Here is a 24,615-nt window from a genome sequence, read left to right on the forward strand (position 1 = left end):
CTGTCCTCTCCTCTCTGCTGTACTTTGGGGTGCCCCTCCCCGCCGCCCAGCCTCCTCCGTGGGCTTCTCTCAGCCCCTCTTTCTCCAGGGGTGGCGTTGAGTCTGTCAGCCGCCCCAGGAGGGGAGACTGGCCCTGTGCTTCCCACTGGAAGCTCCCCGCCGCTCCCCCATCACCCTCACAGAGGTTTCCTGTTGGTCTCCTTGTTTTCATCCGTATGCTGTCAAGTAGCCTTATTAACACCACGCCTGTGCTGGCCCGAGGTCACCCACAGAGAGGGCAGGAGTCGTCAGGGAACCAGCCCCACAGCCAGACGTGCAGGGGGTCAGCACCCGGGAGAGTCTGAGGATGTGATAGGACAAGGGGGGCTCGTGCCAGGGGAGGAGACACATCGCCGACGGCAGGACGGTCCCCTGGACTGCCCCCAGCCTCCCCGCCAAGCCAGAGGCAGGACCCGGGGCCCCTGCTTGTCCCTCGGACTGTCCCTTAGTCTCGCTAGAAAGACGACCCGTAGAAAACCTCTGCATGTGCTCTTGAAGAACTTGCCAGGTTAGGGTCCCCGCTCTTGAAGGCGCTTGCCGCCACCCTGCTGATGGCCTGTGTGCGCGGTGGGTGTGGCGGGCTGGCGGGCTTTGCGTGGGCGCCTGCCAGGGGGAAATTAACCAAGTAAAGCTATTCAGAGAGAAAACCGGATTTTATTTTCTTCATCCACAGCCCCTTTCGCAAGGCGGATAAGCGCCTTAAGCAAAGATAAGGGCAGAATAGAGACAGAGCTATGGGTACGTGTAAGATTGGGTTCCTGGGCTTAGAAGAATGCTAGCAATAATCATCTCCTTAGGTTCCCTAAGGAAAAGAAGCCGCTTGAGAGAGTGAATAACTGCCTGGTATAGTTCAGGAGGCTGCAGAGGCAAAGCCAGAAAAAAAAAAAAAAAAAGGCAGATGAGAGCCTTGGCTTTGCCAGTTCTCCGTGCCCACCACTTGCCCCCAGCCCCAGGGCGGGGGCACAGAGCCTGAGGGCCTCTGCTCCTGCTGTCATTAGATCTGCGGACAGGATTCCTGAGAGCGAGGTGACAACAGCTCCTGGGATCCTTGATCTCTCTCTGCCTGACTTCTCTCCTAAAAAGAATCTCACCCTGTAGGTTCCCTCTGTGGGTGAGTCTAAGGTTTCAGACAGCCTTGATCTAGATCAGGGTGGGGCTCACCTGGATTACATTTTTCTTGGCCTCCAGCCTTCCTGGAATTTAGCCAAAGAAGAGAGAAGACACTGGATGTGTGTCCCAGCCCGGGCGCTGTGCCGCCGTGGCTCAAGACCAACCACAGCTCCAGGGTCCCTTCATTCTGGCTGCCAGAGCCGCTGGGAGGGAAGGGCTATCACAGTCCCATTGGGAAAGGCGGGCAGTGGACATGTGAGCGACTAGATGGCTGACCAGCCCGGAGCCAGGACCCACAGCACACTGCCCTGGGGCAGTGAGGAGGCTGGCCAGGGCTGGCCGGGGCTGCCCTTCCCTCCCCTTGCTCACCTGCCTCCCTCGGAGCCTTTTAATCTCAGTGGCTCAGGAAGAGAGCAGATCCTGTTTCTTCCCAGGCAGGCCCGTTAACCGTGACAGCAGCTGCAGCTGGTTTCTCTGGGTACAGGATGTCAACCGTCTTGAGAAGGCGGGGAAGCGGCCGACAGCCTCAGCTTGTCTCGTTCCCTCCTGTTCTACCCTGTGCCCTGAGGGTGTCCCCGAAGCCTCATGTCTGTCTGTCTCCTTTGTCCACCGCTGATGCTGTTCCTTAATTTGCTCGAGGAATTCCCACCCTGAAGCCTTTAACTCCTATCTCTGTAGCTTCCCCCACAGCACACACCCTCCCAGAACCACCAGACACGCATTCCTGCCTCCTGCACTCTGCAGTGGGCCCTCTCAAACGGAGGAGGACCTCGGGTCCCAAGCTTTGCAAACGGGGCAGGGTGGGTGGGAGGGGAGACCACCATCAGCGCTGTAAGCACAGAGGACTGGATGTGGGTCTTCCGCTCCAGGCCCTCACGTCTGGAATGTCAGAGAACAGCAGACATGGCCTGAGCTGCCTAGTCCTCTGCGCAGAAGACAATTTATGATGGTTGGGCTCCCAGGTGACGAGGGTGAGCCCCTGGCCTGACCCAGGCCCTCACAGGACTCATGGCCTCCACCTAGTCAGACATGCTCTGGATGTACCGGCCCCTGAGAACCTGGGCTCCAGCACTTCACTTCTTCTCAATTCAAAAGCGAGTGAGTCCTCTACCCTGAAGTTGGAAGCAGCGGTGCCTGTTAGGAGCGTGAGATCTGGAGGCGGGAACAGTGGGCAGTGAGTGCAGTGGGTAAAGACAGAAGCAGAGGTAGGTTACGTGGGGGAGACGGTGAGTGCTGAGAGGGTCCCTAGGAGGGCAGCAAGAGTTCCAACTTTTGCTTGTTTGCATGTCCTGCGCTGTAGACCAGCAAGGCAGTGCCCACCCTGGGGCTGGGAGGTTAAACTGAGGCTGGAGGAGACACGACCTCCCCAGTCCCTCTGGAAGACACAGACTGAGGCAGAGAGCTCCATATATACAAACTTTACACAAAATAAATAAGGAGCTGTGACCAGCTTGGCAGGTCTCACCCTGGCTGCCTCCCGCCCCTCAAAAGCGACTCTAGGGCATCAGTTGAAGGAAGGGGCACCCTGCAGGCCCAAGGAGCCCCCTTTTAGTCCCAGCAGCTGCTCAACAGCGAGAACCCCTGAAGTCCAGGCCTGGGGCCTCCGGCATGGCCCAGGACCCAAAAAGGGTCCGCATTTCAGGTTGCCAGGAGGGCCCCCCAGAGCTGTGCCAATTGCCGACGGAGCCCCATCCAAGAGCAGGACCATGGCAGGGGCCCCTGTGGTCCCCAGAGCCCAGCCCAGTGTCCGAGCAGACCCATGCCTCCCCAGGTCCCCTAGGGGCCCCTCAGGGCCTGGCCCCCTGCTCCATCTGTTGGTGCTGGCTCCTCACGGCAAACCTGTTGACGTGCACGGGTATGGGGACCACGATCTTGGGGTTTCTCACGGGCTCCCCAGAGCGGCTGCTCACGTTCCCAGCTTTGATGCGCTTCCACTTGGCCCGCCGGTTCTGAAACCAGATCTTGACCTGCACCTCGCTGAGCTTGAGGGCGTGCGCGATCTGGGAGCGCTCGGTCAGCGAGAGGTACTTCTTGCAGTGGAACTCCTTCTCCAGCTCCAGGAGCTGCTCGCTGGTGAAGGCCGTTCGGCGCCTCCGGCTCTTGCCCCCGGGGGCCGGGACTCCTGTCGAGGGTGCCCCCTCCTCCACTGCGGTCCCCAGGCCACCCTTCAGCTTCGGTTTAGGTCCCAGGAGGGCCCCGGGGCCCCCAGCAGAACTGTCCAGAAAGGCGTCATCCTCACTGTCCGCGCCCGAGCCCTCTTCCTCCTGCTCACTGCCTGCTGGGTCTCCTGCGGGTGCCTCCAGCTTTTCCTCATCGGAGCTGTACACCTTCCCCTCTGCTGTGGGGAGTGGGGGCCAACGGGGTGGGGTCAGGGTGGGATCGGGTTGGGGTGGAGGCGAGGAGAAGGCAGACAGGTTGGAGGTGGCACATGGAACCGGGGCCAGGCGTGGACAGCGTGCCAGCCGGAGGAGAGACAGACATGGAGGGGATGAGACAGGAGGCACACAGGCAGGGCAGAGTGGGAAGAGGTTTGGGAAGACAGAGAGACGGGAAGAAAGGTATTAACCAGCACAGACTTCACTTGGGCAATGTGAGGGAGGCATCCATCAAGAGGGCCCCATTCCTAGGACCTGGATGCCTCGGCCCCCACCGCTCAACCTCATTTCCCTACCTGCTACCTCCCCGGCTCTCTCTAGACCCCAGTGAAGGGCTCCCCACTCACGGACCACCCCTCCAAGCCCAGACCCTGCAGCTGCTCATGGTGATGAAACAGCTGGAGCCGGGCTCGGGATCCTTTCAGTCACTATAGGCAGGAGTGAGAATGCAGGAGGATTCACTTTTGCAGGACAGAGAGGAGGCCGCCTCTGTTCTCCTCCTGGGCTCCTCACTTGGCCTCATGGGAAGAGCCACGCGAGCCCCTCTGGTCCGCCCCCCTTCCTTCCCTCTTTCCTGGAGCTGGGAATCTTGGCATCTTGTTTCCAGATGGAAACTTCGGGGTCATGTGATTCCCTCCTGCCCCAAACTGGGATCTAGGAAGTGTTACCCAAGGACCTGAGAGTCAGGAGGTGTCTGTACCCCCACCTCACCAATTCTCTGTAACCAGACCATCCAGCCTAGACCAGGGAGCCCTCCCACCACACACACCACCTTCTTGATGGCCAGGTTTTTCTTCCAATCACGCAGCTCCCCCAGGACCCTTTGCAGCCTTCATTTTAAAAAGATGCCATCTCAAAAAAAAAAAAAAAAAAAAAAAAAAGATGCCATCTCTTTTCCACCTTCCCTCTGTCCCAGCCAAGCCGGTGAGAAGCATCAACAGCTGCTTTCTGCCCAAGTTCAGAATCCCGGGGACCCTGAGCTCAGTGTCAGCTGAGAACCGGAGGGAACACGGGAAGCAGAGGAAGAAATAGAAGTGCAGCTGGGGAGGGAATACAGAGAGGAAAAGGGGGAAAGAGAGATTCTGACTCAGTAGGCTGCTGGTTATTTGTAATCACAGGCATATAAACATTTTAACCCATACATAATTCTAAAGTTTAATTCCATTGTTGGTCGCATCATAGGGACATTTTTATCGGAACCGTAGATAAGGCATGACAAGTGTTTTTTAGTGTTTGAGTTTTACAAAATCCCTTGTTTTCTGCCCAAAGGACCAATCAACAGGGGAACCACAAAAAATCAAAAAGAACACCGACCGGTAGAAAGGAGAACGAGAACAAAACAGATTAACCCGTCAACTGAACAGTCAGCCCCTGGCCAGAGGAGCTCGCGATGTACAGGTGGGGGCGCATGTGTGCACATCACCACATGTGTCGCACGCACACTCCGAGGTCGAGAAGGTGACCCCGCGAAATGCTTCCTAGACGGGCCGTGTGCGCACGCATGCGCGAGGCTGGAGCCGCGGGGCCCCGCACCAGCCCGCTCACTTTCCTCTCCCTTTCCCCACCCCAGAGCTGTCCTGAACGGATGCTGTCCGCCCCTGTTCCTTTTGCTCAGGAACCGCGTTTACATTCTCCTTAGAGGCCACGATACAGCCTCTTCCGGCTCACCCACCCCATCCCAGTCCGCGCACGTTTCCACCCCTCCTCCGGTGGTGTCATTCCCGGGCCCTGTCTCTTCCTGGAGGGCTTCCTGCCGTCATCCACCATCTCAAAGCCCACGTGGTACACCCCGTGACAGCCTCACCCAGGCCTTACTGCTCCCCTCGAAGGTGGGCTTGGTTCTCTGCCAGCCCACCCAACTTCACCCACCTGCGCCGCGACCCCCCCACCCCCACCCCGTGACCTGCCTCTCGGGGCTCACCTCCCAGCACCCTGGGCTTTCTCCCTGCCCTCATCCTGATCCAAAATCGGTTTAATTTCTGCAAGATTCACATCCCTGTGTCCCCCTTTCATGTCATTAGGGGCCCTTTCCCAGGCCATCCCCACCTCCCCAGAACGCAAGTGTAACCCCAAACTGGACTCCTGGACCTTCTCCAGAGTCAGCTCCTCCCGGTCTGAGCTCCCTCCCTTCCCATCTCAGGTAGTGCTAACTCCCCCCACCCACCCCCATCATTCAGACCAGACCTTCACTCCCACCACCTGTGACCAGCCCACCAGTAAATCTCAGTAGAGCCGCAGCCCAACTGACTTCTCATCACCTCCTCTGGGTCCAACTAGCCCGAGTCACTCTCCTCTCTCGCTAGTTCATCAACGTTTTCTCCTGCCCTGCCCCTCCCACCCCTTCCCCTGCCCTTCCCATGGGTTATTCTGTTTGGAATACTAGATTCTTCACCTAGATTCTGGCACTGGCTCATTCCCTATCTCCTTCAGGTCTTTATCAATGAGAGCTTGCTCGATCTTCCTTTTTAAAATCAAAACTCCCTACGCTTCCCATCTCCCTTCTCTGCTTTACTTGTTGCTATGGTATACATAACCAACTTTGTTCATTTATTTTTATTGGATTTTCAGGCCTCTATTGAGCAGCAAGTATGTGGCTCCTCAGATGCCAGACCTCTGGGCCTGCTCCCAGGGCCTCAATTCCCGAGTCAGGGCCGCGTGTCAGCCGGCACTCTGCGAGCCTTGCAAACACATTCCTAGGTCAGCGCAGTCCTGCCCATGGGGAAGGAGGCTGCGGGAGTGTGTCTGATGGGGCCGGGTGCCGTGCCGGGGTCTCCTGGCTCGAGGGCACCTGGCACCTCCCATGGGCCCCCAGCGAGGAGTGGCGGGCCGGCCCCTGGCTTGCCAAATGCCCAAGCGGGGAGCAAAGCTAGCCCTGGCAGAAGGAAGCAAATAGCAACGGGATGCCTTTGCAAGCAGTTGCTGGGCTGCCCCACGTTAGGGCTCCCCGGGAGAAAAATGCCATTTTGGCCCCTAGGCCTGGGATCCAGGTAGGTGCCCAGGGTGTTCTCCCCGCAGGATCCGAGCACGGTGCAGACAGACCTAGGCTCACGAGCTCTCTCCTGCAGAGCAAATGTGACGGAACAGCCATGTGGAGGTTGCCTTGACGTTCCCTGGGAGTGTGGGAGCCCTCCCTGGGCGCAGGGCCTCAGGGGCCATTGCCACTGCAAAATGAACTCTGTTTTATTGGCTGTCTCTTCCTACTAAAACGTTAAGTTCCATGAAGGTGGGCTTCCCTAGTAGGTCAGCTGGTAAAGAATCCGCCTGCAACGCAGGAGACCCCGGTTCGATTGCTGGGTCGGGAAGATCCCCTGGAGAACGGATAGGCTACCCACTCCAGTATTCTTGGGCTTCCCTGGTGGCTCAGCTGGGAAAGAATCTGCTTGCAATGAGGGAGCCCTGGGTTCGATCTGTGGTGGGAAGATCCCCTGGAGAAGGGAAAGGCTACCCACTCCAGTATTCTGGCCTGGAGAATAGTCCATGGGGTTGCAGAGAGTTGGACACGACTGAGTGACTTTCACTTTCTTTCACTTTCCAGGAAGGTAGAGATTTATATATATATATATATATTTCACTGCTATATTCTCAGCATCTAGAAAGTTACCTGCACAGAGCAGGCACTGAGAAAATACCTCCTTTTTAAATGTATTTTTATTTGGCTGCACCAGGAATTAGTTGTGACATGAGGGATCTAGTTCCCTGACTAGGGATCAAACCCAGGCCCTCTGCAATGGGACCAGCAGGGAAGTCCTGGATAAGTATTTGTTGACTGAAAGAAAGAAACTACTCCGGAGCACTTTCTGATTCTCCCTCTCTGTCCCTCCTTTCTCAAGCCTCCCCTAAAATATTCCCTACAACCCTGTTTCTCCAGCCCAGCTCCAGACATAAGACATCCTCTCCATAAATATTCTCCCCACTTTCCAGTGAAAGTGAAAAGTGAAAGTCACTCAGTTGTGTCTGACTCTTTGCGACCCCATGGACTATACAGTCCATGGAATTCTCCAGGCCAGAATACTGGAGTGGGTAGCCTTTCCCTTCTCCAGGGGATCTTTCCAACCCAGTGATCAAACCCACATCTCCCACACTGCAGGCAGATTCTTTACCAGCTGAGCCACAAGGGAAGCCCTAGGTCCTCTGATCTCAGAGTCGCTGGAGAGAATTTGTGTGGGGTGGGAACGACAGGATCTTATGCTAAAGGAAATCAAGGGCAACCCCAAACATCATTACTAAATCCTCTAACTTTTAATTTCTAATTTTTAAAACATGGCTTGCAGTAAACAACAACAGAAAAAAAAAAAGCTTGTTAAAACCCAGCCCAGTACTACACTACTTTAACCAGCTGCTACAAAAAGGCAGAAACTAGGATTCAGGGCTTGAAGGATGAAATCATTTAGCACAGCTCTAAGCACCCAGGGGGTGTCCAATAAATCTAAATTGATGATGACTGAGATGAGGTTCCCAGGTTCCCGATCTGGCAGGGCCCTCCTGAGATCACATCATCCATCGCTCTGTCTTCACACAGATTCCATGAAAGTCGAGCCCACACGAGCAGGCCACCCCCAGCGCTGCTTTTAAAGCCATACAGGAAGCACAGGTTCACAACCTCTCTTGGTTACTTGATCCCGGCGGGATTCTGCGTGGTGAGGGGTTGGGGGAGGGGAAGAGTTTTTCTCTGAGCCTTTATTATCATGACATTGAGGGGTCTGATAAGCAACTCTTGGAAGGAGATGGCAGGGAAATAGAAGAAAGCAACAGAGAAGGGAAAATACTGCTAGCTCTCAGAGGAAAGGGTCAGGGACAGTGAGTGAGGCTGGGGGAGGCGGGGCAGGCAACCAGGGGCAGAAGAATCAGATGATCAGTCAGAGAAACTGAAAGGGCTGAAAAGTTTAGGGAGAAAATAGAAAAAAAAAAAAAAAATCGGGGAGTTGCAGGGGGAGAGAGTAAAAAGCCTTCCAAAAAATCAAAAACCCAACAGATGCTACACTCTAAACCCTGATGGATTTGGAGCCCAGCCATTTGCTCTTTGCTCCACCAGCGCTGGGAGCACTTTAGAACTCAAGACCCAAAGTGACCGAAACGTATTCTGAAGGACTGGCTGAGCAACAGAGCAGTCCGGTCCTTTACAACACAGCAATCCCGAAACAGCCTTACTAGTTTCTCATGAGTTAGCTAAAAAATTAATGCAAACTCTTTTATTGAATTCATAATACATACCAAATAGCTGCTACTGCTAAGTCGCTTCAGTCGTGTCCGACTCTGTGCGACCCCATAGACGGCAGCCCACCAGGCTCCCCCATCCCTGGGATTCTCCAGGCAAGAACACTGGAGTGGGTTGCCATTTCCTTCTCCAATGCATGAAAGTGAAAAGTGAAAGTGAAGTCACTCAGTCGTGTCCGACTCTTCTCGACCCCATGGACTGCAGCCTACCAGGCTCCTCCGTCCATGGGATTTTCCAGGCAAGAGTACTGGAGTGGGGTGCCATTGCCTTCTCCGTACCAAATAGCAAGCACACTCAAAACAAAAATTGCACATAGAAAAATGGTTTTGACTAAAACCTGAAAAGAAGCACATCTTGTTGATAAAATTTCTATTTGCAAAATTTGATTGAGAATAATTGAACCTGGTGGATAAACTGTCCATGAAAGTAAATTTCTAACTGCAGATGCTGTATAGCTGGCTGATGTGAACCAAAAAATTTGATCAATAAAACATCGTGAAAAATTTTCCATGGGAAATAATGATCTTGGTGAGAAAATTTGGGGCAGAAGGAAAAGTGTTTCATTGGGAACAATCTGGCTGTGCTAGGTAGGATGGCCAAACAGAGAAGCTCTGTCCTTTGTGATTAAAAGTGACATTATTGGTTATATAAGAGAACATTGACCTATATGTAAAATAGATAATCAATAAAGACCTACTGCATAGCACAGGGACCTCTACTCAATACTCTAATTACCTATATGAGAAAAGAATCTTTAGAAGAATAGATTTACGTACGTGAACTGAAGTGAAAATTGCTCAGTCGTGTCCGACTCTTTGTGACCCCATGGACTGTACAGTCCATGGAATTCTCTAGGCCAGAATACGGGAGTGGGTAGCACCTCTCCAGGGGATCTTCCAAACCCAGGGATCAAACCCAGGTCAGGCAGATTCTTTACCAGCTGAGCCAGCAGGGAAGAAAATTTATGTATATGTATAATTAAACTTGGACATGGAAAAACAGACTGGTTCCAAATCGGGAAAGGAGTACATCAAGGCTGTATACTGTCACCCTGCTTACTTAACTTACATGCAGAGTACATCATGAGAAATGCCGGGCTGGATGAAGCACAAGCTGGAATCAAGATTGCCGGGAGAAATCTCAATAACCTCAGATATGCAGATGACACCACCCTTATGGCAGAAAGCAAAGAACTTAAGAGCCTCTTGATGAAAGTGAAAGAGGAGAGTGAAAAGTTGGCTTAAAACTCAACATTCAGAAAACTAAGATCACGGCATCTAGTCCCATCACTTCATGGCAAATAGATGGGGAAACAATGGAAACAGTGAGAGACTTTATTTTCTTGGGCTCCAAAATCACTGCAGATGGTGACCTAAGCCATGAAATTAAAAGATGCTTGCTCCTTGGAAGAAAAGCTATGACCAACCTACGTAGCTTATTAAAAAGCAGAGATATTACTTTGCCGACAAATGTCCACCTAGTCAAAGCTGTGGTTTTTCCAGTAGTCATGTATGGATGTGAAAGTTGGACTATAAAGAAAGCTGAGTGCCAAAGAATTGATGCTTTTAAACTGTGGTGTTGGAGAAGACTCTTGAGAGTCCCTTGGACTGCAAAGAGATCAAACCAATCAATCCTAAAGGAAATCAGTCCTGAATATTCATTGGACAGACTGATGCTGAAGCTCCAATACTTTGACCACCTGATGTGAAGAGTTGACTCATTGGAAAAGACTCTGATGCTGGGAAAGATTGAAGGCAGGAGGAGAAGGGGATGACAGAGGATGAGATGGTTGGATGAAATCACCGACTCAATGGATATGAGTCTGAGCAAGCTCTGGGAGATAGTGCAAGACAGGGAAGCCTGGCGTGCTGCAGTCCATGGAGTTACAAAGAGTCTGACATGACTGAGCGACTGAACTGAATGGATAACTAAATCACTTTGCTGTTTACCTGAAACTAACACAACATTGTAAATCAACTATACCCAATATAAAATAAAAATTTAAAAAATGAGTACAGTTTCCAGCTTGTTCCCTGTGGGCAGCCTTTGTTTATCTATCCAGGGGAAATGGCAGTGGGGCAGCTTGTTATTAGGAAACATCAAGTCCTCCTAGATGCTATTGTCCTGAAAAGCAGAAATCACATGGTTTGAACCATGATTACTTGTAGGGTCCACTTCAGGGGCATTGTCCCTCTGCAGAGAGCAGCACACAGGCTTCAGGGGCGCCCTTGCAACGAATCTTCCTTGGGAGAGGACAAGAAGCCCTAACTTGGGGCCAGAGACCCTGTGGTAGGTGTTCTGCAGTAGGAAGAACAAATACCACCAGGCTCATACCACCTAGACAGGAGTCTATGGCCGCCAAGGTCAGCGAGGATGACAGGCCTGGGTCATGAGGCAGAAGAGCCCCCAGGATGCAGAACCACCTTAGACTCCCAGCCATGGGAACTCACAGAGCTTCTGCACCGTCCAGCCCTCACCCGGCCTGCTCTGGTCCAGCTGACATATAACCAAGTCATTATTATTTGCTGAGAAGCCTCTCCCCCACTACACTCAGTTCTGGCTTCTCTTCCCTCCATTTAAAGAACAACGACCTTCACAGGCAGGTCTCCCCTGGTAGCTCAGCGGTGAAGAATCCGCCTGCTAATGCAGGAGATGCAGGTTTGATCCCTGACTCGGGAAGATCCCCTGGAGGAGGGCATGGCAATCCACTCCAGTATTCTTGCCTGGAGAATCCCATCAACAGAAGAGCCTGGCAGGCTACAGTCACTGGAGTCACAGAGTTGGACATGACTTATCGACTAAACAACAACCCTCACATGCCCCAAACCCCTCTCTGGACAACTATACCCAGCTTCCAGAAGGGTGGGGTCAAAAGGTGGGAAAAATCCAGGTCATCTCCCCAAAAAGAGGCACGTGTGCACCACCTTCATTTTACCATCACACCCAGTTTGTAATTATTTCTCTTTTTGGAGATGGTACCTTCTCCCACCCTTCATGGCAACTGACTTGCTTTCAGTGTGTCTTTCATTCGTCCTCACTAATTTCATGCCCTGCTATGCTGCTACTCCTTGCTATACTTTTAGGTAAAATAACGAATATTCACTTCCTCTCTCTCCACTCTCCCCGTGACTCTTCAGCATTCTTTACTCCAAATCCACATGAGAACTTCGTCTGTGTCACTTCGGTCCAGAGCCCCTCCCACCTTCCTGACAAGGTCACAGAGACTCCCCCACCACCACCTGCCCACCCCAAGCTTGGAGCTCCTTTCAGGGCATGCTAATGCCACTCATTGGAAAAGACCCTGATGCTGGGAAAGATTGAAGGCAAGAGGAGAAGGGGATGACAGAGGATGAGATGGTTGGATGGCATCACTGACACGATGGACATGTGTAAGCTCCGAGAGTTGGTGATGGACAGGGAAGCCTGGTGTGCTGCACTCCGTGGGATCACAAAGATTCAGACATGACTGAGCAACTGAACTGAACTGAATGTGATCATTGCCAAGAGCACCCTTGCATGACCTTTAACCTTCCCAAGCAATTTCACACTTAGTACTGTCATCTTCAGGCAACTCACTGAAGTAGAGCTGACCTAGCAGTGGTAGTAATGGGAGGTTAGGCACCTTATTCTCAGGTGGAGAAACAAAACTGAATTTCAAAAAGATTAAATGATTTCCCAGTCACACCACTAGGGACAGAGCTGGTCCAGAACCCTGCTCTCCTAAGTCTCCAATCAGCTCTTCCTACTCTTCCCAGTAAACTGTCTTCCTCCCTCCACTTGGAGAAGTCCTCCCCAGATGCTTCATCAGATCAACAGCTTTCCTATCAAAGCCAGCTTAGGTTTAGACCTGGCCCTTATCAGGACCACTTATCACCTCATCCTCAACACCTTCCCTTAACATTCTTGGAGATGATCCTTAAAATCGCTGCAGGAGAGGCCTCAATCCCCGAATCTCACCTTTGTCCTGTAACAGGCCATTTCCTCCTCATTCCCAAGACAAAATTCCCACCTGATCTTTCTCCTGTTTGCTTTTTCCATTATTACTGGTTTGTATGAGATCACCTTACCAGTCACTATTTCTTTTATTTAAAAGTGTATTTTCTCACTTAAAGAACAATACTGCCCACTGATGGAAACAGTTTTTCTCTCCCCAAATATTTATTTATTCATTTGGTTGCCTTGGGTCTCAGCTGTGGCACGCCGAACTTTCACTGTGGCTTTCCTCCCTGATACCGAAAGGGAGTTCAAGGAACATTCTTTCCTTCCTTTCCCCTTGCGCCTCCTGTTCACTCATGGCACCTCCTTCTTTGGCCGTTGTTCTCCATCAACTGCCCAGGGGAGTGGGGATGTCAGTCACATTTCCCCACCTTCACAATCACAAGGACAGTGACCTAGAGCTGGCCTATCCACACATTCCCATCTCCTGGGGCCTTGACTCAAGCTAGTGAGTCGGTCTTCTTAGGACTTCACATGTGCTGTGCTCCACTGGGGTCCCGGCCTGGGATGATAAGAATTGAGGGCGGCTTAAGCTTGTGCCCTCCCTTCTCACTCACCAGGAGAAAAGGAGGTGGAGGCAGAGAGAGGAACCAGACCAAGAGCAAGACAGAAAGACCCAACAACATGGCTTGCATTTTTGGATCCACATGAATCAATAAATATCCATTTTAGTTTAATTAGGGAAATGTCCCGAATATTCACTGGGAGGACTGATGCTGAAGCTGAAGCTCCAATACTTTGGCAACCTGATGAAAAGAGCTAACTCATTGGAAAAGACCCTGATGCTAGGAAAGAATGAGGGGAGGAGGAGAAGGGGGCTACAGAGGACGAGATGGTTGGATGGCATCACCGACTCAATGGACATGAGTTTGAGCAAACTCTGGGAGACAGTGAAGGACAGGAAAGCCTGGCGTGCTGCACTCTGTGGGGTCGCAAAGAATTGGACATAACTGAGCAACAGTTGTGCCAAGCAACCCAAAGAGTTCTGATTACAGACACCGCTGTAACTAGAAGTGACAGGAATCACATGACTCCAGGAAAAGGAAGCCTCCTGCCTCTCTCCCACACCTCTCCCATCCAAAATAATTTCCCCCCAAAGATACCTAGGTCATCCCTCAAATTACTCATAATAGTGCCACCTAAAATTTCACAAGTTTGAAAGTTATTTGGACTTTTAAAAACCCTCCTTAATCCGTCCAGCGTGAATTATTTTAATCCAATAGCCGTGCTCCTAACACTAAGCTGAGATAAGACATATAAGGGAATAGGGATTGTGATGAAGAAAAAAGTTTTTTGTTTATCTGTTTGCTGCTTTTGGTTTTACGTTTGTTTTAACGGGAAGAAAGGAAGAACAGGCTCCCTGGGACGCAGCAGAAATGCTTTGGGCAGCCGTGTCCACAAGGTGTCTACACAGAGTTTCTCACCAACATGTAAGACAGGAAAACTGAAAAGAGGGAGAAAGAGCCAAAGAGAAAACCTGGAATCTACCTGCATTAGATACATGCAGCGTTCTCTCCAGGTATGCCCCATGTAGACTAAGTCCTCTGGATACAAGGCTATGTTACCATCACCCCCAGAAACATCTGTCCTTTCCAGTTCAGAGAGTGTCACCCATCACCGCCTCTAGGAAAGATGCCTTTCCCAGCTTAATCCCCAGGAAAGCTCCCCATCCATTTCTAGCACGTGGACAATACCGATAATTTCTCGCCCACCTATTACTTTAGGAGGCTGGACAAACCGCTTCTCATTTAATCTTCAGATCCATGAGGTAAGGATTGCTGCCGTTTATTTTACTGGTGAGACAACAGAGACTGCAGAGGTTAGTCTTCTGCCGTAGGTCACAAAAGAGGTGGTGCTGAGATCGGTATCCACTTGACCTCAGCCAAAAGGCCAAGAAGCGATTGAGATCGGTATCCAAAACCTGTGTCTGTTCCTCCAGGCAGCACGGTCTCTCTGTTATCAATGAATGAAACAGAGACTGAAACCCAATGTCACCCTGTCATAAATCCTGTACCAGGGACATCCCCGATGGTCCAGCGGTTAAGAATCTGCCTGTCGGTGTCGGGGACACGGGTCGATCGCTGGTCTGGGAACTAAGAACCCACATGCCACGGGGCACCTAAGCCCGTGGGCCACAACTACTGAGCCTGCGCTCCAGAGCCCAAGAGTCACAACTACTGAAGCCCGAGCACTCTGGAGCCCATGCTCCCCAACGAGAGATGTCACCGCGGTGAGAAGCCCGTGCACGGCAACTAGAGGAAGCCGGGGCGCGGCAACAAGGACCTGGTGCGGCCAAAAAATAGCCAAATAAAAGTTACCGTTTAGAAACCCTGACGGAGAAATAGCACAGGGGACCAGGGGCTGACCACACAGCACAGCTGTTCTGTCTCTCACTCGCTGTCGGGCACTTTTTCCTTCCTCACGACATCCAGTCGGTCACAACTGATCTCTTAATGGAGATCAGTTAAGATCTACCCCCTTTTATCAAAGGTTCTCTCATTCCGTACGACGACTGTCCATGGCCTCCACTCAGGTAACACACCCCTGGTCACAGATGATGGAGCCTTTTCCACCCTAGAGCCCAGCCCTGATTCCATCCTGAGATGTGGGTGTCCCGGTGCTGCGTCCTTGACACTGACCAAGACAACTCAGCACTGAAAAGTAGAATCTGCCCCCCCGACCTGCCGACCCCTTGCTTTTTGTGTGTGTGTGTGGTGGCTTTTTTTTTCTATTTTAAAGGGAACAATTCACTAAGAAAGGTATCCTTACAGACAACAGAACTGTCAAGCTGGAGTGACCTTAGAGGTTACCTAATTCAAACCTCTAATTTTACTGATGGGGAAGCTGGGACACACAGAGGCGTAATTTGGCTAAGACCACTCTGTTACACACTCCCAGTAACTGTGCATAATTTATAGGATAGTTGTCATCCATTCCAGCACAACCCAGGGCTTTCCACGTGGCTCAGTGGTAAAGAATCCACCATCCAATGCAGGAGCAGAGGGAGAAGCTGGTTCAGTCCCTGGGTCAGGAAGATCCCCTGGGGGAGAGCATGGCAACCCACTCTAGTGTTCTTGCCTGGGAAATCCCCTGGACAGGGGAACCTGGCGGGCTACAGTCCATGGGGTCACAAAGCACTGGGCATGACTTACTGACTGAGCACCCACGCATGCCAACACAAACTGCTTCTCACCTTCAGTCTCGGGGTAATTTCGTCTCCCTCCCTCCTGGAACACCTGCATCGCTTCTCTTCCCATTGCTCCCAGTATAGAGTTCCGGCTTATCTAAGACGTCTACTTTAACACCTGAAGCTCCAATACTTTGGCCACCTGATGTGATGAACTGACTCAATGGAAAAGACCCTGATGCTGGGAAAGGTTGAAGGCAGGAGGAGAAGGGGACGACAGAGGATGAGAAGGTTGGATGGCATCACCGACTCAATGAACAGGAGACTGGGCAAACTCAGGGAGATAGTGAGGGACAGGGAGATAGTAAAGGACTGGCGTGCTGCAGTCCATGGGGTCGCAAAGAGTCGGACACGACTGAGCGACTGAACAAAAGCTATCATAATTCTCAGTCAAGGAATCCATCTCCCACTGCCCCCAGCTCAGAAGGAGTTTCCAGTTTCCCCCACCCTCATTTTCATAAAGTGCTTTCTCCACACAACCCTGGTCTCTGTTAGTCTTGGCCCCACCCTGCCTTTTGCTTCTAATAAGACACCTCCTCTCATCTCGGGGAGAATATTCCTTTCCCTTCCGTGATGGAAAGGGAGGGAAGCCACTGCCTCCGGACGACTTGCTTTGCTGTGCTGTCCCTTCCGACCACAACTGAATTCACCCGTGAAGGTCACTCTTCTGTCACACCAATTCAAGCTTCTCTTTTCCCTCTCACTCTCCCAATGAGCACTTCAAAACTTCTTCCACATGACTCTAAGCTGTAACTTTCTCGAAGAATGAGTCTTATCGTCAGTGAAATACTCCAACCTCTCCTCTCCCATTCCTAATCCAGACCTCCTGCATCACCACGGCAGCACCTGAAGAGGGCGCTCTCCACTCTTCCTTGGTTCGGAGGCGGGGAACCGCTCCCCCGCCACCCCACCCCCACCCCCCCGCCCCGCCACCCCCGGCCCCACCATTCCCTCTGGGGAAACTTCTCTCCCAGGGAGTTCTTTTCTTCCCACTGCTCCTCTTCAAGCGCCTCTCTTTTTTGTATATCTACCCCACTACTTGTATCATTGCTGCTGCCTAACTCCCAATCCGTTTCACCGCAAAGATCCTTCTTTCTCTGTTATTTCCAAGGCAAAAATCCTTGCCTGTAGCTTCTCACTCAAACACTACCCTCAACGCCAATACTTTGCTCAGAATATTACGGTCCTCCTTTTCAGTTAAAACATTTGCCCCTCCTCATTCCAATTACTGCCTCTCCCCCACTAGCCCCAGTATAGACTATTCAAGCCCATTGCACTGAGTTTAAGAATTATGCCCCAACCTTCTAGAATCTAGGCTTCCCTGATAGCTCAGTTGGTAAAGAATCTGCCTGCAATACGGGAGACCCTGGTTCGATTCCTGGGTCGGGAAGATCCGCTGAAGAAGGGATAGGCTATCCACTCCAGTATTCTTGGGCTTCCCGGGTGGCTCAGCCAACGGTAAAGGATCTGCCCGCAATGCGGGAGACCAGGGTTCAATCCCTGGGTTGGGAAGATCCCCTGGGGAAGGCAAAGGCTACCCACTCCAGTACTCTGGCCTGGAGAATTTATACTCCATGGAGTCACAAAGAGTCGGACATGACAGAGTGACTTTCACTTCTAGAATCTCCAGTTCCCTAGTTAACAGCAGAGACCCCTCCTCTCCCAACCCTCCCAAGTGCTGCCCTCACTGAGGCACGAGGTATCTCAATATCCATTCCAATCCTCCCAATAGCATTCTCTGTCTCACCCAGGGTCAGCCAAAGGTGGCAGCCTGAAAAAGCCTGTGAGCCCCTCCTCAGAACAGCGCTTTTAGGTGCATAATTAAAACACAGAGGATTACACTAGGGAGCAATTATATAAAATACAGTTATCAAATATTTTAAATGTATTTGAGATATGCTGCTGCTGCTGCTGAGTCGCTTCAGTCATGTCCCACTCTGTGCGACCCCATAGACGGCAGCCCACCAGGCTCCCCCGCCCCTGGGATTCTCCAGGCAAGAACACTGGAGTGGGTTGCCATTTCCTTCTCCAATGCATGAAAGTGAAAAGTGAAAGTGAAGTCGCTCAGTCGTGTTTGACTCTTAGTGACCCCATGGACTGCAGCCTACCAAGCTCCTCCATCCATGAGATTTTCTAGGCAAGAGTACTGGAGTGGCTTGCCATTGCCTTCTCTGATTTGAGATATAATCACTTACATTTCTTTATCAATTCATTAAACAACAATATGTCTCCAAAAATTGTTAATTTGTATGAAAATAGCTGTGATCTCTATTGGCGACAAAACTCTCAGATACTGTGGACCCTGCGATGGTTTCTGGCCTACCTTCATAATCACAGGACGTGTCAAATTTCAGTGAGAAGCTAGTAGAAATGTAGACAGAAAAATTTTTTTCCACATCCATAATTAACAGATTTCCTCACAAGGGGTCCATGGAGTCCATGTTAACAGTCTGACTCTAAATTCTGAGGCTAGAAAACCAAGCTTTTAGTTCTATAAAGCTGAAAGGAATGTTAAAAATAATCTGAACTAAAACTTTTACATTATAGGTGAGGAAACTGAAGCCTAGAGAAGTGATAAGATTTTGAATCACTTATAGGGTCTTAAGTGGCTTCCCTGGCGGCTCAGACAGTAAAGAGTCTGCCTGCAATGCAGGAGACTCGGGTTCCATCCCTGGGTTGGGAAGATCCCCTGGAGGAGGAAATGGCAACCCACTCCAGTATTCTTGCCTGGAAAATTCCGTGGACAGAGGAGCCTGGGGGCTAAATCCATGGGGTCACAAAGAGTCCAACATGACTGAGCGATAAACATAGCATCTTAAGGGCTTCCCTGGTGGCTCAGCAGTAAAGAATCCTCCTGCAATGCAGGAGCTGCAGGAGATGTGGGTTCAATCCCTGGGTCGGGAAGCTCTCCAGGAGAAAGGAATGGCAACCCACTCTAGTATTCTTGCCTGGAGAATCCCATGGACAGAGACACCTACAGCCCATGGGATCGCAAAGAGTTGGACAGGACTGAAGCGACTTAGCACCCACCACGCAGAGTGTCTTAAAACTAAGGTCACAACAGACACACAACAAATGTTTCCTGAATTGAACTCAGTGGCTTGCAGAAGCTGTAGAGCTAATGACTGACAAAGTTGAGACCTGAACCCCTGCGTCACTCCTAAATAAATGTCCATTTTCACTCACATGAAGTTAATGCAACATGTGCCTTTCTGTAAACGTCAATGGAGCAGTCCCTTTCCCTGTACGCTCATCCTCAAAATTTCTAGGAAAACATGCTCTCCATCACTCCCAAGAAAAATCTCCCTCCTGTTTCTAACAGAAGTCTCTAATTCCACGTCACATCATTCTTCCCAGTTTTTTTCTCTTGTGAGTAAATATATTCCAGCAGTCATAATGGATACCTGTTCAGAAATTAACTGATGGGTCGTCTTCAGCGCTCCCTGGCTACAGCCAGGTGCGTGGCTGACTTCAGTCAGCACTCAGATATCACACTAGCCTCCTTGAATGGTTTCCATCATTATTGCCAGTCTCTATTCAGAAATTAGCAAATTTTTTTCTGTTTAGTTTTAGAAGAGAATGCTCGCTACCCTGCCATCTCCCTCCCAGGTTAGTCCCCCCACGTTTTCTTTTCCATACCATCTCAACCACAAGTGGTTTTTCCCTCTCCACGCTCAGCAGTGGCATTATCTTTCAAAACACTCTCACTCTATTTGTGTTGCCGACACAACAATCACATACAGAGTATCCACCATCCCTTAACTATTTGTTTTCAGGCAATCCAGCCCTTTTCCCCCTTGAATGAATTGCTGCTCTGAAACACCTCCAAATCAAAGTTTTCTCCTGAATTTTTCCGAACGGACAGCTCTTTTCATCATTCCCTAGCACGCAGCATCCGCTTCCCCCATCTTCTCTGTGATGTGTGTGAGCTCCACGTTCTCAAGTCAGCTTCGATAACTCAGTCAGAGCTCACACACCTTCACATGCAAGATCATCTCTGCCCATCCCACTCAAGGCAGAACTCTCTTTCTTCATGTCTTTTGGGGCCAACTGGTCTCTTCCCTCCATATTCCTAACACATCAACAACTTCACTACCCACCTGTTTCAAAGCTCCTTTCCCCTCATCCCTTTCACAGGACCGTTCTTACAATTCTCCAGATTTGATACGTCAGCTATGGTCCACACGAGGCTACAGACCACGTGAAACGTGGCTGGTTTGAACTTGAGGTGCGCTGAACGTGTGAAACAAACACTGGATTTCAGAGACAGCGTGAACAGAGGATATCGAACATCTCATTAAATTTTTTATATTGAATAATGCTGAAATAATATTTTGGACATGCTGGGTTAAATAAATTATAAAAATTAATTTCACCTGTTTCATTTTACTATTTGAATGTGGCTAAGAAAATTATTTTAATGACATAAATGACTTGCTAGATGGCACTGCTCTGGGAGCTTCTGTTGATTCATACTTTTAAATCTTCCCTGCTAGTTCAAAATTCTGTTATCACTCCTATTAAGACATCTCTCCCAGTTATCCACATCGACTGCTCCCATGCTCCAAACTTAGAATTGCTTTCAGGGTACCATTTTCAAATCTTTTCTGCCCCCATTATTTCTGTACATGGTATTTCTCTTTGCCTGCTAATATAGCTTCTACCCTGCCATCAAATCATAATAAAGTTCTGCTTTCTTCCTCATCAATTCTAGTAGGGCGCTATCTGTCTCAACTCTCAGCAAAATTTTTAGAAATAGTCCTTCAAATTCCCAACAAAAAGAACTTCACTCACCATCCTCCAAATTGGCCTATCTTCACTGTAATTTCATTTAAATGGATAGTAATTGTAAGACACTAGACAAATGTAAATTAATAACTTCAGACCCACGTTACCCATTCACAGTAGAATAGCAATTCCTCCTCTGTCACTTTAAAGATGCCATCCCGTCTCCAAAATCTTCTGTAATGAGGTTCCAACTCCATTATTCGCTCTAAGAACTCTTTTACTTCATACTAAATACTCTAATACAATTTGCCAAGCGGAGTGTTCGCTTTCCCACCACTTTCAGCATGGGCCATGTGTCATCACTCCTCAAACCGATTTTATGTCTAACGTTTCTGGAATTGCTATTTTCTTTTCTCAACTCTGTTGGGGAAAAAAAATCAAGACTGGGAAGGTGGACATGAGTGGTGAGGTGAAGACGAGTCGGGAGAGTTTGCACTAAGAGGGAGAAGAAGCCGCAGTCACAGGAAGCCCTCCCATTCATTAACTGTGAACCTTCCATCTGAAATCTCGCCTTTCTGCTCAGCCCCAGAAGCCCCACTGAGAACCCTTTCTGTGCCTCTCTTCCTAATGGGGGGATGACCTTCACTCCAGCACCTCTCAGAATTCTTCCTCTGGGAGGTCTCCTTCTCATCCTTCTTAGCAAAGAAATTCCTTGTCGTTACTCCAGGAACGATGAACAATCCCCTTTACTGCTTCCAACGTTCTCTTTAGGTGATGAAGCTCTTTTCTTCCTCGTTCTGTATATAAATTCATTTCTTGTAACTCTCAATATTGACAAACCTTAAAAAAAATTATCCCTAGTGTTGAAACGTTCCCCTCTCTCCTACTAGTATATTTATTTAGCTCCTTCCCAGTCCTCTCAGGACAGAACTCTTGCACACACACACACACACACACTTCTGGCCCAGAAATGCTGCTCCCCTTTTCCTGGAGCCAGCACTGGAAACCCCTTGCCCGTCTCTTCCAACAGGCAGCCCTCTCCATGCTCGCATCTCTGGACGAGCTGGGCGCGCAGTCCGTCTGTGCGCCTCTATTCTATTCCTCAGCGTTTCTCTCCTGTCCTTTCCTTCTGCTTTCCCCACCTCCACGCCTGGTGTTCCTGCCGATATTCTACCTGCTTCAGAAGAGAGGCCCCACTGCACAGATGGGGCAAAACAAGAAGCGGGTGGAGCGGGAACCTGAAGAGCAGGACGAGTTGCTTGGTCTCCCATGCCCTGGGGATACTCCACCCCTGCTCTCCTCCACTGGGATGTCTTCCTCTCCCCTCCGGCTCTGCTCATCTGCTCCTCAAGTGTCTGCTTCTCCTACTGCCTCCAAACCCCTTCACCCCCCAAAGCCACCAGCCTGGCTCTCCCTTCTGTCTCAGGACTCCCCACCGACCCTTCCCTCCTCCTGTCCTCCTGTGGCTCCTCCCCACCCCCACCCCTTATCTTGTGGACATCTCCTCCCACGTTCCAGCTGCTGCTCTATCATTTCCTCTGGATCCTTCCCAGGAGATGCTGCCTAGATTTCAGTCACTGGTTCCTCCTGGTCCAACCAGGTACAAAAAACCAGCAGCTGAGTACCCCAGAGCCAGAATGCCCAGGGCTAAAGGGGGAAAGAAGAGGCAGACAGACTCCAGAGCAGCCCTTGGGGTCTGGAAGAAGTACTGGCCCTTTGGACAACTCTGAGAAAGGGCCCAGGAACCCCTCCCCAGGAACGGCTCTCCTGAGGAAGGACAAAGGGGGCTCCTGGCTCTCCTTGTACTAGAGTCCTCCCCCAAGCCTCCTGGGTCCCTTCCACCTGCTAAACTGGATGTGATGAACGGTTAAGCAGAGGCAGCTTCATCCTGATGTTAAAGAACTTGAAGCTTCAGAACACCACACTTGCAAGAAGTCCCTGTTTTTCTTAAATAGGGCCCACCCACCAAACTGCATAAGCTGTGGGTCTCAGCACACCTGAATCTGCCTCTGGAGAGTGAAAGCTTTTCCAGCTTCTAGGGGTTAAAGGTCAACAGGGAGGCCTGTTTGGACTAATTAGAAACAGGGTTGTTTGAATACACCTCACCTCTCCTGAGAGGTGATTCTCCTATGGGGGATTGGAGATCCCTGAACGATCTCTTAGCTGAATCTCACTGGTTCCAGGATCTTAGCTGGATTCTGGACTCCCAGGCCTTGGGGCCACACCCCACTCAGCCCTGCCTTCAGCCTGTCTCTCTGCCTCCCAGACCACCTCAGTCCGCAATGCGAGGCCCTCGCTTGATTCTCCAAGGCCTGGCTGTAAATCCGCCAGTTCAGAAGCGACCTCCACACCCAAGAGACACACAGGTCCCCCCACCATCAGCACCACTTTAAGACGCTCCCTTTGCCCCTGCGTTCCCAGGGCCCGCAGGGGGTCAACCACCGCCTCCGCAGAAGCCCTTACTGAACTGACAGCTGCCCCACTGCCCCCTCACCCGGGGGTCTGGCTGGTGTCCCCAGGAATCCCACACTTGCAGCTTCTCTATTCCCAGCAGAGGAGCAAGAGGTTCTGCAAGCAGCCGCAGGAGCCGGGGCCGGAGGACTAGACCGCCGGGAGGCAAGCCGCTAGTCTGGCCGGGAGCACGGGCGAGTCTCGGGGCCGAGGCTGCAGGCTCTCTGGAGGCAGAGCGGGCGGCGGATCTGGGACCTGGAGGTGGCTCCGCACAACGGCGGCGCATATGGGGCTCCGGGACTCAGCGGGCTCTGAGCAGGTGCCGGGGCTCCGAGAGCAGGCTGCCGCCTCGGACTTCCAGGGGGACCAGCCTCCCGCCCGGCGACTTGGTCGGCCCCGGGCACTTACCCGGAAGACTTGGGAAAGTCTCGGAGAAGTGCGCAGGCGGGGGCGCTGGGGGTTCTGCCACTTTCTCGCGGGCGGGCAGCGGCTCGTCGGTGTCCAGCCCGCCCTCCGGGCGTCGGCCGCCCGGCTCGGGGTGGTTTCGGGCGGCAGTGGCGGCGGCGGCGGCGGCGGCGAGCTCCGGGGGCCCGTAGAAGGCGTCGGGTGGCTCCGCGAAGCTGGGCAGCGCGGTGGTCAGCGCCACCATCGAGGGCACGGCCTGGCCCAGCCCCGCGCAGAAGGTGTTGGTCAGGCGGCCGGCGAAGGAGGCAAGCGGGGCGAGGGGCGGGAGGCCGGCGGGCAGCGGCGCGGGAGCCAGCGCCTGCGGCAGCACGAGGGGCCGGTAGGGCATGAACATGGGGTAGCCGGTGTACAGCAAGTGGCCGGAGCGCGGCGGCGGCGGCCCGATCAGAGAGTCGATGGAGAAGGCGGTGCCCGGGCCCCCGCCGCCGCCGCCGCCGCCGCCCCCGCTGCTGCCCCCGGGGGCGCCCCCGCCGCCGGCTCGCTGCATGGTGCCCGGAGCAGCGGCCACCCCGGGGCGCTCCCCTCCGGGCGCCGCCGTGCGCCCCCGCGGCTCGGGCGCCCCGCGCGCGCACGCCGGGCTGGCTGCCTGGCTCCCGGGCCGAGGTGGCGGCGGGGCGCGGGCTCGGCGCAGTGTGGCTCCGGCGCCGCGCTCCTCTCGCTCAAAAGGAGGGAGGGGGCGGGCAAGCGGGCGGGCTGGGGGTGTCGCCCTCCGGACTCATCCATCTTCCTCAAATTACGCTTCACTTCCTCCCTCCGCCCGCAGCCTCCGCGCCCGGGCTCCCGCTCCCTCCGCAGAGCCCGTTCCCAGAGGCCCGGCCGGCCGGCCGGCCCGGGACCCCCGCCCGCCCCCCGCAGCCCAACCAACTATTATTAATGGAGATTGATGAGGCCGGACATGCCGCTTTGTGAAAGTTTGCGGCCGCCGAGGAGGCAGCGGCAGCGGCGGGACCGGTGCCCCTCCCTCCGGCCCGCCCGCCCACCGCCCCCCCCCCCCCCCCCCACCACCACCCCGGCTCTGCCCACTCGGCTCCAGGCGCGGATCCGGAGGC

At 52.2% G+C, this 24,615-nt stretch overlaps 2 protein-coding genes across 2 annotated transcripts in view; both read right to left on the reverse strand.

Annotated features, from left to right (window-relative positions):
* Positions 1-273: 273 nt before the first annotated feature.
* On the reverse strand, positions 274-24,295 carry GBX1 (gastrulation brain homeobox 1). Its single transcript, XM_070368907.1, has 5 exons — positions 23,655-24,295; positions 17,524-17,556; positions 12,628-12,641; positions 8,079-8,128; positions 274-3,484 (listed from the first exon to the last, which is right to left on the reverse strand). The coding sequence occupies exons 1-5, from the start codon at positions 24,051-24,053 to the stop codon at positions 2,937-2,939; spliced, it is 1,044 nt and encodes a 347-aa protein (XP_070225008.1). The 5' UTR covers positions 24,054-24,295; the 3' UTR covers positions 274-2,936.
* ASB10 (ankyrin repeat and SOCS box containing 10) overlaps positions 3,354-24,615 on the reverse strand; it is a 39,802-nt gene continuing 18,540 nt past the window's right edge. The window contains exon 7 of the mRNA XM_070368904.1: positions 3,354-3,487. The gene's annotated coding sequence lies outside the window, so the exon portion shown is untranslated. The remainder of the gene's footprint in view (positions 3,488-24,615) is intronic.

The sequence above is a fragment of the Bos mutus genome, chromosome 4 (assembly GCF_027580195.1).
Source record: "Bos mutus isolate GX-2022 chromosome 4, NWIPB_WYAK_1.1, whole genome shotgun sequence".
NCBI lineage: Eukaryota > Metazoa > Chordata > Mammalia > Artiodactyla > Bovidae > Bos > Bos mutus.

What these genes read in the sequence shown, in the direction of transcription:
- GBX1 (XM_070368907.1), bottom strand. Translation starts at nt 24,053, where the DNA reads ATGCAGCGAGCCGGCGGCGGGGGCGCCCCCGGGGGCAGCAGCGGGGGC. An exon ending in CCGCCGCCGCCGCCGCCACT is followed by an intron (nt 17,557 to 23,654) that starts GCCGCCCGAAAC and finishes GCTGTTAACTAG; the next exon opens with GGAACTGGAGATTCTAGAAG. An exon ending in CTTTAAAAGCAGCGCTGGGG is followed by an intron (nt 3,485 to 8,078) that starts GTGGCCTGCTCG and finishes TCCCCACAGCAG; the next exon opens with AGGGGAAGGTGTACAGCTCC.